At 41.3% G+C, this 12,346-nt stretch overlaps 1 protein-coding gene across 5 annotated transcripts in view; it reads left to right on the forward strand.

Moving 5' to 3' along the window:
* PARD3B (par-3 family cell polarity regulator beta) overlaps positions 1 to 12,346 on the forward strand; it is a 393,607-nt gene that overhangs the window by 314,522 nt on the left and 66,739 nt on the right. The window contains exon 22 of one of the 5 annotated variants that reach the window (XM_058421312.1): positions 3,825 to 3,962. The exons of the other annotated variants lie outside the window; for them this stretch is intronic. Coding sequence (XP_058277295.1) covers positions 3,825 to 3,912 — 88 coding nt within the window. The 3' untranslated portion in view covers positions 3,913 to 3,962. Of the gene's footprint in view, positions 1 to 3,824; positions 3,963 to 12,346 lie in introns of those variants that run through there. 5 annotated transcript variants of the gene reach the window in all.

Raw genomic sequence — 12,346 nt, forward strand, 5'->3', positions numbered from 1 at the left:
AACATGATAACTCAGTTGGAAAAACTAAAACCAAAACATCAGGCAGGCAGGAAGAGTTACCTCATAGCTGAGCCCATGATCAGAAGTCACACTGAGAGGCTGTTCTGAAAGACCAACAGCCCACAACTTTGCTTTGTCGAATTTCTCAGGCTTGTAACCAGATTAGGAAAAAAATAGGAAATGTGAGATTCTTATTAGGCTGCCTTTGTTCTTTTTTTTGAATCTTTCTTCTCTTTGTCTGAGAGACAAAATGGTGTTGTTATTCACCAGCAGAAATGTGCCAAACATGAATAATTCTATGTGAATTTATGCAGTGGGTCGTGAGGTCTCAGCCAACAGTTGTTGAATAAAGTGGCAACTTCAGGCAAGGAAATCTTTCTGTGCTAGAGGGAAAGTATTGAAAGGAGAAAGAGATGTGGAAAGAAAAATCCCTGGATAATGTGTTAATTAAGAAAACAATCTGCTTCCAAGGGTCAAGTATGAAAACTACCTTATCTGCCTCAAAATGATGGGAAAGGGTTATAATGGATGCTTATAAGCCAAGGCACAGTTATTTTGTGTTTGTGAGGCTGAACATTTATCAGCACATTGATCATGTAAACACTTATGCCTTGCTCTCTCTAGCACATGCAAGCTTTCTCTCAAAGTTTTGCTATTAACTTTACTTTAGGTGGATGTTTTTTTCTCCCACACATGACTCTCGAGTTGTAATATAGTGCATGGAAACTTGATCAGTGACTAAAGTAAATGGGGTTAGGAATAGAAGGAGGATTTGGACACAGAGAGAATAGACGACTTCATTTCAGTCTGAGAACTCCAGTTATGTATTATTATGACTGAGAATTAAAACTCATCGTTTGAAACAAGAAGTTAATTTTTATTTTATGTTATTTTTGCAGAATAATGTATTAGCCTAATTAATGCCTTTTAAAAACAGGAGGCCATTTGTAATTGTGGTCAGAAAAGAGCTGTTCACATTTTGCATACACTTACTTTCACTTCTCTCATCATCAGAGTCCATGGCGTATTCCTGGTTCATTCTTTGCCGTAGATTCACGGTTTAAGCTGAGAATGTCCCTCAGCGTGCAGGAAAGCAACAGGCTGCACATGTAGGGGCTCAGTTGCTTTAATCATTATGAAATATGTTTGCTGCCTCCATCACTGCTCCTCAGGGCACACACAGACCTGCTTCACCTTGTTGTTTGTGCACTAAAATCCCATTTACCTCCGCTTGCATCTGGCATCTCAGGGGCTTTTTGCTTTGGGTTTTTGGGGGCTTTGGTTTGTGTCGTATTTACAACTGTTGTGTAACGTTCTTCTGCACTGCTTCACAATTGTTGATTTTCATTCCAACAATGACTATATTCAGTGAAATAGAAGTAATTTTTTGTGTATATTTTGCTGAAAGCTTTGGAATTCTTAACTAAGAGAGGTGCTATATAAATGTAAATTGTCCTTATTAATGACTATAGCGAAAGCATTAGCATGATTGGTGTATTCTGTGAATGTTAAGTTAGAGTGGAAAAAAAATTAGCTGGCAAAATCACACATCTCTTTGTAAATCAAGCATTTTTCTGTTTATTTCTAATTAGCCACAATTTTCTGTAATGCAAATGGAGTCCCTAAGGATGGTGCAGCCCGCACAGCCACCTTGTGCAGCTGGGAGCTCACAGGGTCTCTGCCGGAGCCGCTGTGCGTTTCCGAGCCTGCGGCAGAGGCTGAGGGATCTGTGGCCCATATGTTCCTGAAATGGGTGGCAAGTCACATCTCTGAGTTTAGTCATCAAGGCTGTGCCATGGCAGTGCGAAGTTGCACCGTGGCAGAGCCTAGGTGTCAGACCAAAGCCAAAAGAGCAGATGCACAACACTATTATCACTTAAATGTCAGGCGTGTCACACGGTGAAACCCTTTCTCACATTTCGAATAAACAATTTCATCTTTTTTCTTCCCGTGAAGATGGTGCTGTCAAGTATATCCAAACACCCCAACTACATCTCTGGAAAGGTTCTAGAGACTTTGCTCAACTTATTTTCTCAGCCCAGAACTATGAAACACTTGAAGTCTGATGCCAAACTCATTGCCAAGTATAATTCGTCACTTATTTATGTGGCTTATCTTGGGGAATTTCAAAGTGCTGGTCTGACAAAAACTAATACAGTTTTCCTTTGTTTAGCAAGAATAGATTCAGAGCTGTATCTTGTTGCAGTTTTAAAAAAATACCAATAAAAAACCAGCATTGTTTTATCACATAGGAGTAAAGTCCAAAGCACCAAAGTCTGATCCAGGTTTTTTAAATTCTTTGGAGGTGCTGTTTGGGGGCCCACTGTGCAAGATCTTAATTTCTATAATGTTGATTAATTAATTGAAAAATAGATCTTCCTTGTTTCAGGGTGAAATTTTCCTTGTGGCAACTTGCAGTCTTTCAGAATGCTCAGTCTAGCAACATGCAGAGCTGAAAATGGGAAAATGAAACCCATACCTCTGTGTCCCTCACATCTCACTCTCAGAGCTGGCCTGAGTCAAGAGAGAGAGATGCTGAGCAGCCTGCCTCTCCCTCTAAAGGATCAAAGGAAAGCATTTCTGTGCGTGTCCTGAGGGACCAAATGCCAAATGTAAAGCAATGTGTAAGCCTGAGGGGAGGGTATAAAAGGGTCCCGAGTTTTGAAATTTAGTGAAAAAGAGCATTTTTTCCTGAAAGGCTAAATGGTTGTATTTAGGACAGGTATGGGCCACTCCCGTCCTTCTCAACCCAAGGCCACAGGAATCCTGAGCTGCAAAAGGACTTTCAGCAGCAAAGGGTTTGTTGAAAAAGGGTGAGCTGGGGTTGCTCAGGTGTGGCATTTGGCCGTGTGTGTCTCATTTGCCAGAAGCTGAAGTTTTCTTGTTCTCAGTTCAGAGCACTGTGAGCATTGCTCATTGTGCATCCATTTACAACACCTTTCATCACTGACTAGCATAAAAGCAATCCGCAGTTCTAGGAATGGATGGTCCTTTACTCAGGGAAGATTGTTCTTTGAGATGGATGTCATGGAGGCAAGGTGGAAATTGAATGAGGCTATGTAATATCTACGTGCCCTTTCCCACTGTACCTTGCATTTCTGTGGAAAGAGAAATATGGTCATGCATTGGAATATTTTGATTTACACAGTGTGACAAATACAAGCAAGGTATGTGGTCTCTCTTACCATAAAGCCTCTTCTGCTTGGTGTCCTAAAATCATCTGTGCTTTTTCTTTGTCTTGTACTACTCTTCATCATGAGACTGTCCCCTAATTCCTCTGGAATTTATTTTTTCTGAAACAAACCACAGGGCCTTCTGAACGTTTGACTGCCCTCTGGTCACTGCTTCCCGTAATGTTAAAACCGAAAGCATAGTGTTCGGCAACTTACTGTCTGTCCTGGCTGATAGCTTTGTGACAAGAGTTAGATTCAGACTGGCACTGGCGGTACAGCAGAGGTTCTGTGGTTTGGGGGGCTCTCAGCAGAGCTGTCCTGCTCGTGGAAGCAGGGTAGTCCAGAAAGCCCTTTGGTCACCAGTTCCAGTGTAGGCTGTGCTTCTGGAGTTAGACTTGTATTGTGTGTTTTGCTCCTAGTACTACCGGCAGTTTTCTTCCTCAGAAAGGCTGCATGGGTGCTGTCTGCTCACTGTGCCAATTGGGGGAAATGTTGAGTAACTCGACTGCCTGAAGGACATGTTTAAACAAGCCTTAGGTTTATTTCCCACCTATGTGGGAGAAAAAAAAGAGGAAAAAAAAAAAAAAATCCCTGGGGGTAACATTCAAGCAAAGTTACATAATGTTTAGAGTTCGCTCTGCTTTTTCCCAGGAACCTCTCATCCAGATTTTCCAGCTTTGGCACCCAAGCCCTATCATTCACTTCTCACAAAAACCCAGATTTCATGGAACTCAGGTGACCCTGAGCACTTTGGAGCGTGTCTAAGGAGAAGGAAGTCGTCAAACTGCTGCTGCTGCCATGTAATGTGTGCATGCTTGTTCGAGGCCATGCATTCTTCAGCAGAAATAAATTCTGCCAGGAAGAGTCACAAATCTGCCTGTGTGCATCCTGCCTGCTAGGGTTTGCATTTGGATCACCTCACTTATTGACAGATGTGTAAAATTTTATATACTGCACTCCCACAACTCCCTTGTGACTGTCCTGCTGCAGATGCTGGGGAGCCTGAGTTTTGGCAGCTGTGTTAAGCATTCAGGTTTAGGTTGAGTTTTTTCCCTTCAGCCCTGTCTTTTCTTATGTGATATATTATTCTATGGAATTATTTTACATTAATTCTGCATATTTACTGGTAATGTCCCGTTCTTTCAGCCGTTTGGATGCAAATGCAAGAGATAGGTCCCTGAAGAGAAAGCCAGGTCTGTTACTGGGAAGATGAGACCATAGCACAGGATATAGTGAAATGCAGATGGTGTTGTCATCCTCTTAAATGTACAAATAAAGACAAAGTGAGATCGTCCATGCAGCTGTAATGAAATCATATGGCCTTGCATGTGTTCCTGCCATAGTGCATTTCCTATTGTGAGCGAGAGATGCTAAATTCTCTCTTACACAGGATGTAATTTGACCAAAACCTCATACTTGCCTCTCTAACCAGCAGCAAAATGATTTGTATACTAGCACCTCTCTGCACAATTTTTTTTTAACAAAACACCATTTAATTTTAAATGCTAATATGAGTATGTGGTTAATTAAGAAGTCAGAGTTGACTATAAGGTTGGTAAGCTCCAAGAGAGAGGAGGACCATTCCACTTCTGCTTATAGCTAGCTATTTGTGATCCAGCTGATAATGTGCAAATTTAAGATTTTGTACGTTTTAAATGAATGGTTAATGGCTGACAATTAATTAAACTGAGTTGTTTAATCGAGAAGCTGTTAAAATCTTGTTTATAGGCCAGTCACTTCCATACTGAAAGTGCAAACCCTAAATAGCATTTGGTATTCCCATTAAGTAGCCAAGCAATGTAACTAGATTTGTTTTTTGGGTTTTTTTGAACAGAGAGGTCTACCTTAGTGAATACACAGTATGGATGGATGGATGTAGCATCATGTACTGTGTCTTCTCCTTCCAAGTTAACAGTTGTCTGATAGCAGTACAGAGAGAGAAATACATTTCCTCTGAGAATTTGGTAATCTTAAATAAAATTGTTAAGTCTTACTTTAATTAAAGTGTAGAGGACATGATTAAGTCTGAGGGATGTGGTTCTGTTTTCCCACTACTCTCCAGTAGTCTGTTATATTTGATACACTTTAGGGTTTTCAAAATACCCAGCTTTTCATTGTTCCAGGTTGTCTTCTGTCAGAATGAGTCTCTTTGGCCCCATCATTAGCCTTGCAGCGTTGCTCTAGCTAAGGAAAAAAACCAAAAAGAAGTATGTTTCAGTCAGGTTTATTCTCTACTGCAGTTCTGGTTAAATGATGAATGTGAGCCTAGTCCCATTTCCCTGATTGAAGAGAAACAAGCAGAAGGTCATTATGCTGCTCACAGTTGTGAGGCTTGTCCTTCCAGCAGGTCCTTTGCCAAGAAACTGTTTGTTTTTCTTTTGTTTTCCCTTTCTCTCAGCCCAGTTCCCAGTCTTTTTATTAACCATCTCCTGTTTTTTCCCCCAGCTTCTTGACATACTCATTTTGCCATACGATCTCCTAGCTTCTGGATATGCAAGTAGTTTAGAGAAAAACCCTGGTGACTTGGCCTTGTGCAAGCTTTGCTGTGTAGCCCACTGTAAGATGAATCCAGGTTGCTGACCTCAGGGACCTCACACTCTATCCAAAACCCTGACTTTCAGAAAAATTCTCTCCTACAGTTTTTTCCTACCTGCTACTAGTTAAATGGGAGAAAGGGATTCTTTCTTTATTTCACCGTAGAGATAACATTCTCAAAATAAATACTCAATTTAGATTAGATCTCCAGGAAAGCTGCTTACACCGGGTGAAAAGGCTGCAGCACAGGGAGCTGTGCGGTGCTCCTCAGATCCACCAGCATTGCCAGGTTCTGCTGTTCACTGCCAGGAACAATGCAGGAACTCTGGTAGGGTTTTGCAGCATGGCTGCTCATGCCCAGGCAAAGTGCTCAGCACTCTGTGGTATCATACAGCTTAACTGTGTACTGGAAACCTTGCAATGGAAATCACTGTCATTTCTATGTATCCATAAGATGCAGGAAATTTCTTACTGTACACTGATTTTTCTGCAGTCACGGTTCACCTGGAGTTTACACTGGCAGATCTTTAAGATTTTACTGCTAATTGCAGCATAATAAGATATAAAAGGTCTAATGGGGCCACAGATCTGACATCAGAATGAATCAGTGGGAATCTTCTCATGGAAGTTTCAAGCATCTAATTGCAGGATAAAACAACTGCTCCTAAAATTTATCCATGACCTTGTCCCCTGTTTGTGTCAAGATGCCAGGGGCAAATAGTTACCCACACGCTTAGTTGGCAGCATTGTTGACAGAAAGTGTAGGCAAAAGCATGAACCGGATCTTTTGATTAGCAGAAAACTGTAAAAACTGATGTTGTTTGAAAAGCTGAAAATCACTCAATATTGTGCTAGCAGAAATATTGGGAAGAATGATGAGATGTGATGGAAATGGCTTAATAGGCAACAGGATGCTGAATAAAAAGACAATAATTGTGATTATTGTCTGACAGCTGTGCAGAGTGTACAGTCGATGACAAACTCTGAAACGTGCTGTTTTTCAATCCATGATCACAAATCCGCTGGCACAGACAGTAATCCAAGGGGTCATAGTAAGCCAAGAAATAGTTTATTGTTTCATCAGCTCCAGTCTTCTGATGTAGTTAAGTTGGTATATACTCTGAACCTCTGTGACTGCCCTTGCGTTCCCACGAGGGGCCCTGGCACCATCTGGAGTCCACGTGTGCTGTGGCTAAGGAGCTGTTTCTCTGGCAGGTCATGCAGCAGCAGGGCATTTGTTGACATTGATCAAGGTATCAGTATTGATCTTGGGATGGTCTAAGAGAATTGTGACTGCTTTGTGGAGAGTCATGTTAGACCCTCGTAGAAAAGGAAAGAAATGACTTGTCTTCGTCTACATCGTGGTCTGCACCTGAGAGGTCTTTCATTAGGACAGAGGGACATGAGAAAATCATGTTGTTTCAGATAGCCACACCGGTTATCTCTTTTTATCACTAACTTGTCCTTCATATCTGGAGGCCATTTTTAGAAAGCAGTGAAGGGTGATTGCATGAAAGATTTTATACTCTTCAGTTGCCTGCAAAACAGGTAGCTGCCTTCATTTTTCCCTTCCACTAAACTAGAGAAAAACAAAAAAAAAGCCCGCAATAAAAAACATGCAAGAGGAGTGAGTGTGAGATACCTCTAGAAAGCGCTAAAACTGCTATAAATATAGCGTGCTTGTAGAGCAGTAAATGTTCTCTGAATTTATTTTCTTCTTGTTTCTCTCCGGTGTCCTACCTGTGTTCCAGCAGGTCAGTGTGACAGTTGTGCAGTGTCACAGTGCTCTGTTGAACGTGCACTCCGGGAGGCTGTTGGCCCCCTCCCTCCAGTGACTGGGTAGCACTGGAGCAAAGTGACAACTAATGTTTTAAAATTTCCAACGACATAATTCCTTCTTTGACCCATATTTACGGTTTGATGTCTTCAATCACTTAATTTTAATCTTAAATAAAAAATTTCAGCATAATAGTATCTTAGGGGCATTTCTTCTCAAACCGGTATTAGCTGGAACATGTCCTTCAGCCGTGGAGTTTATCTGTTATAAACACTTCTGCCCTTGGGCTTAAATGCCTACTTAGTCCTGCATATGGTTATTACCTTCTAAACGGGAATAAACTGTAAATGATCATTATAGTATTTACATAAATGCATGCGAAACAATTATTTTGAGACAGGCATGCAAGTTTATGTGTGGAACATGTTTCTAATGCGAGTGTTGTACATGGCCTGGTAATTGGAAAGTGAGCGGCAAGGCATCTTCAGGGGAGCACAATAAAACATGGTGGGTCTTGTGGAGAAGCAGGGAGGGGGCAGCTGTTCTCAATGCCTGAGTCACCATAGTGCTCAGTAACCGTCTGAAAGGATTGCATCAACTGAGCACCTGTGTGCTGCAAGTGTGCTTCTGCTCTGCCCTCGGGTAATGTCAGAGGAAGCCTCCTCTGGCTGCAGTCCCTGCTTTACGTGTCAACACAAACTTCCACAGCGTGGCAAAAGGGTGTGAGGTTATGGAGGATGGTTAGGGAACAGCTTCAGAGCAATAAACCTGTTTCTAATTGTAATTGTTTGGTAGTACACAAATGACAAGCAGTCTGTAGTCCTTCACCTGAATAAGGTGTTGTTTTCTTCCTTTAACATCTTCTGCTGTTCCTGATTAAAAAAAAAAGAAACTAAAAGAAACCAAGAGGCAATTATTTTGTGTCTCTATATACAATGGCAATGTTTAAGCAGCAGCTGCTTCCAAAAGGGAGAGTAAAGGGGATGGGGGGAAGGGATTGATCTTTTCCTCCTTTTCTCTGTAAATACCACTGTCTGCATCGGTGGTGATGCTTTGACCTCCTTACTACAGAGCTTGAAAAGTCTCGTGCTCTTAGTGACATGTTCTGGCTCCAAAAGTGAATAGGCAGAAGTCTCATTCTCTTTCTTTGAATGCTGCGACAAATACATTATCAATCTAAATGTGATAAGGGCTTGAGAAACCCTCCCAAAATTTAGACTCATTAGTCTGACTACTGGTATTTTTTCCGTGTCTGTGTGGCTTCTGAAATAAGTGTTCTTTCATACCTTTTTGCCTTTAATCTGCACTCTGCCCACTATCTCATTACTATTAGCTGTGGAAAATATACCAGATGTCTGAGCAGCTTCATTGTTCTGTTGTTTTTCTTTTCCAGACTCTAGAGCAGAGATAGATGTTAATTTCTCTTTTGTGTTAAAACGCCTCCATGGAATAAGATTACCAGTGTTCAGTCTTTGGCCGCTAGATACCGAGGTCTCATATCTTTTGAGTGCTTTGTCTCAGTGTTTCTACTAGCTCAGTGCATTTAAAGTGAGTGGTTTGCTCTTCTTTAATGCCCATGGAACCTGAATTTAATGTCCCTTGACTTTAGGACAATTTTAACATATTTTTATAATGTTTTCCTTATTACCAGGGTTGAGCAATGCTACACAAAGACACCTGCTCTTCCAAGTGGGTGGAAATTGAAAATCATGCTAAGAAAAATGCTGCTTCTTAGAAAATATAAAAATATGCATTGTTTAAAGCATGGCATAAACAAAATAGATTATATAAGAATCGTGGGCCCTTGTTTGGGATGAGATCACTCACTTTTGGGTCCATACCTTTTCTGCTAACAGTACTTTATGCTTACATCTAAAAAGCCACGCTAGAACTACTGCTTTCCACACCAACTTTGCAAAAGATAGTTAGAAAGCTACTGGCACTGTATCAGCACGGTTCCCACCATGGCCACTGGTGTGCTTGAGTAACACAGCAATAGGTCCAAACCTTTCAGAAAACATGTTTCTTTAAAATGGGTCAGAGAACAACTGATTGATTTACAGGTAACAAAGGTGAACACCTTGGATTTGGCATATTTTTAAAGAACAAATTATGTCATCTGTATAGTTACATAAGCCAGAAATTGTAAATTTATGTTGCACAATCTGAAAAGCAAATGATGGCAGGTGGATTTGTGTCTGCTGCTCAGAGAGAAAACTGATATGCAAGTCCTTTTTCCATCAAAGTAAATGGCAAAATCTCTGCTGATTGAGATGGGAAATCAGAATTGATTCCTCTCCCTGGTTCTCCCTGGAAGAATGAAGTGATATTTTCTTTGCTGTTTTATACTTATTAGTTTCACAGCCAGGTTACTGTAACTTCAGCATTTCTGCTATACGTCTGCATGACTGTTTTTGTTAACCACTTTTATTACCTTTTGGCCTGTTCTTTGCATCATGCTATTGACAAAATGATTTTTACTTGTTTTTTACCCCAAAGTTTAGAGCACAGAATACGGAAAAGTCTGAAACATTAATTGGACTAGACTGCAGCATTTAAAGTAACCTATTCTATCGTCCATTTACCTCCCACATGAAATGAAAACTCTATTTTGATCTGAACTGTCACAGATAATTTCTGCACATAAAACACATCCAGAGACAGCTTTCAAATGGAGTTGTCACTTCTTATTTAGCAGGCTGGGGACTCTCTATTGTTGTCAAACCCTCTTTGCAAAAGCATCGCTAACACACGGATTTGCACAGTTGTATGTAAGAGGAGGCATGGTTGTACAGCTTCCATGAAACAAAAAATTGTATGTAGCTGCTGAAATACTCTGCAGCTGAACTTACCTAGTATTTAAGAGAAAATTCCTTTTGTTTGTTTATGATTACTATTTTTGAGCAGATTTTCGTACTGTGTGCTGGTGTGGGGAGGGGTTGTTTTTAGTGTGAGTAGTGACAATTACCATTTAAAAGCTAGTAGCCAACATTCTGTTATTTTCCCTGACCTCTCCTGGACCAGAAGTTTGGCTTTAAACTCTTCACAAATTTCAAGAATTCTTAAGCAAGTGCACTGGGAATATCTCTGAGTTGTGAGTACAGAACTGCTGCCTCAGAGTGTGTTCCAGCCAAGATGCTTAGGCAAGGCTGTAGGGCACTTGTTTCCAGACTGCTATTCTGATGGTGGCCAACGTGGCCATCTGGTGAGGCCGGCTGGAAGACCCAGCTATGGCATCACAGAAGAAGACTGCATAAAACTTGAGAGCTACTATTCTTCAGACTTTATTTTCATAGCATTCCATTTGCCTTCGAATGTGATGTATTTTCATAAAATAAACTTGCCTCCTGGGCTCACTTGTATTCTCAAAAATTTATGCTCTTGGAATAGACAGTAAAATAGTAGTAATGTGTGATTTTTATTCCATTTTCCTCACAAGGTTGGAAAATTGACCAGGATTAGGGGCTGAAGAATTTGGTTAGTGTGATGAGATGTCCTTTATTGCTGTCTCCACAACTACTTATGCCGGATTAAACAGCAAAACACAAGCTGGCAGAATGCTCTTCTGACCTAATTCTGCACCACAACAAGCTAGAATCAGCTATCTACTGATCTAACTGATAAGCATGACTTTGTCAAATCCAGATGGATGTCAAAGGAGTGAAACACAGATGAGGCCCAAGAGCCAGAGTCCTGCATTTTCTGCAGCTGCCTGAATCCTTTAGATATCTTCACTCTGCAGCTGGAGTTCGGGGGGGTAGGACTGCAGGGAGGGAAGCTGCCGTCTGCGGTGTGGAATCTACAGAAAACCAAAACTCAAAGCTAGCACCTTAAACGTTACTGGCCAAAGCAAATTGCCTGTTTTAAGGACCATATCTTCTGTATTGAAGCAAGAGATACAGAATGGAAATCCCATTCTGATTTCTAAGCTATATGCCAGAAGATTAGAGGCTTCTTTGTTCAGTGTGTCTCAAACTCCCTCTTGGAGAGTGATGTGGTGGGGAGGGGGTTTCTCCGTTCCCAGTTTTGCCTGTAAATGTCCTGTATTCATGAATCAAATTTAGTGGCTATCCCATGGGGAGCAGTGAATTAGATGGGGAGGAAAGAGGGTAGTTTGGTGCATTAGTGGAGGATATCCTTGAATGCAGAAAAATGAGGGAAGGAAAAATCTCATGGTCAATGTGCTTAAGTTAGAGACAGGGCACATCCATGGGGTTTTAACTTTGGTCATTGCAGAAAAAAATGCAGCAGATGGAATCGCTCTTTCTTTCTCCCACATCTCATTGGTCTAGCTTGCATTCCTCTCTCTTGGTGGGACAAGTGTACAGACCTGGACTGGATTCAGCATACCCAACTGTCTGCTGCTCCAGGAATGGAAGCCGAGATCCACATTTGTGATAGCTGCAAGCTTACAAAGTAGAGAAGTAAAGGGATGTTTATCCTCCACCAGAAATAGTTATTTTGCAGGTTGCATTCTCACAGGTGTTAAGTCATACTCTTTATAGTTAGTTACCAGGCACAAAAGCAGCTTGGTCCCATTGTCCAGTAGCTCTATCAGGCTGTTAGTTCTTCTTAATAAAAAAATGTGTCTTCTGTCCACAGTGACTTTACACAGCACTGAGGCTCACAAACTCTGAATTTGTCTTTGCAGCCTGTGTGGGCACGTTACACTTGCCTCCTTCCTAAAGCACCAGCTATCATTGTCAGGCGTCCTGTGGACCAGTGTTGTTTCCATATTATCTTGTGCTCCCCTTCCTCCTTTCTCTGGTTCCATTGCTCTGCTGTATGTGGGAGCAGGACTGTCTGTTGATTATACCTCTGTTCAGAGCCTACTGCAAGGAGAGTTTCAGAGGCAGCCTCT

This window comes from Hirundo rustica, chromosome 7 (genome assembly GCF_015227805.2).
Source record: "Hirundo rustica isolate bHirRus1 chromosome 7, bHirRus1.pri.v3, whole genome shotgun sequence".
Classification (NCBI taxonomy): domain Eukaryota; kingdom Metazoa; phylum Chordata; class Aves; order Passeriformes; family Hirundinidae; genus Hirundo; species Hirundo rustica.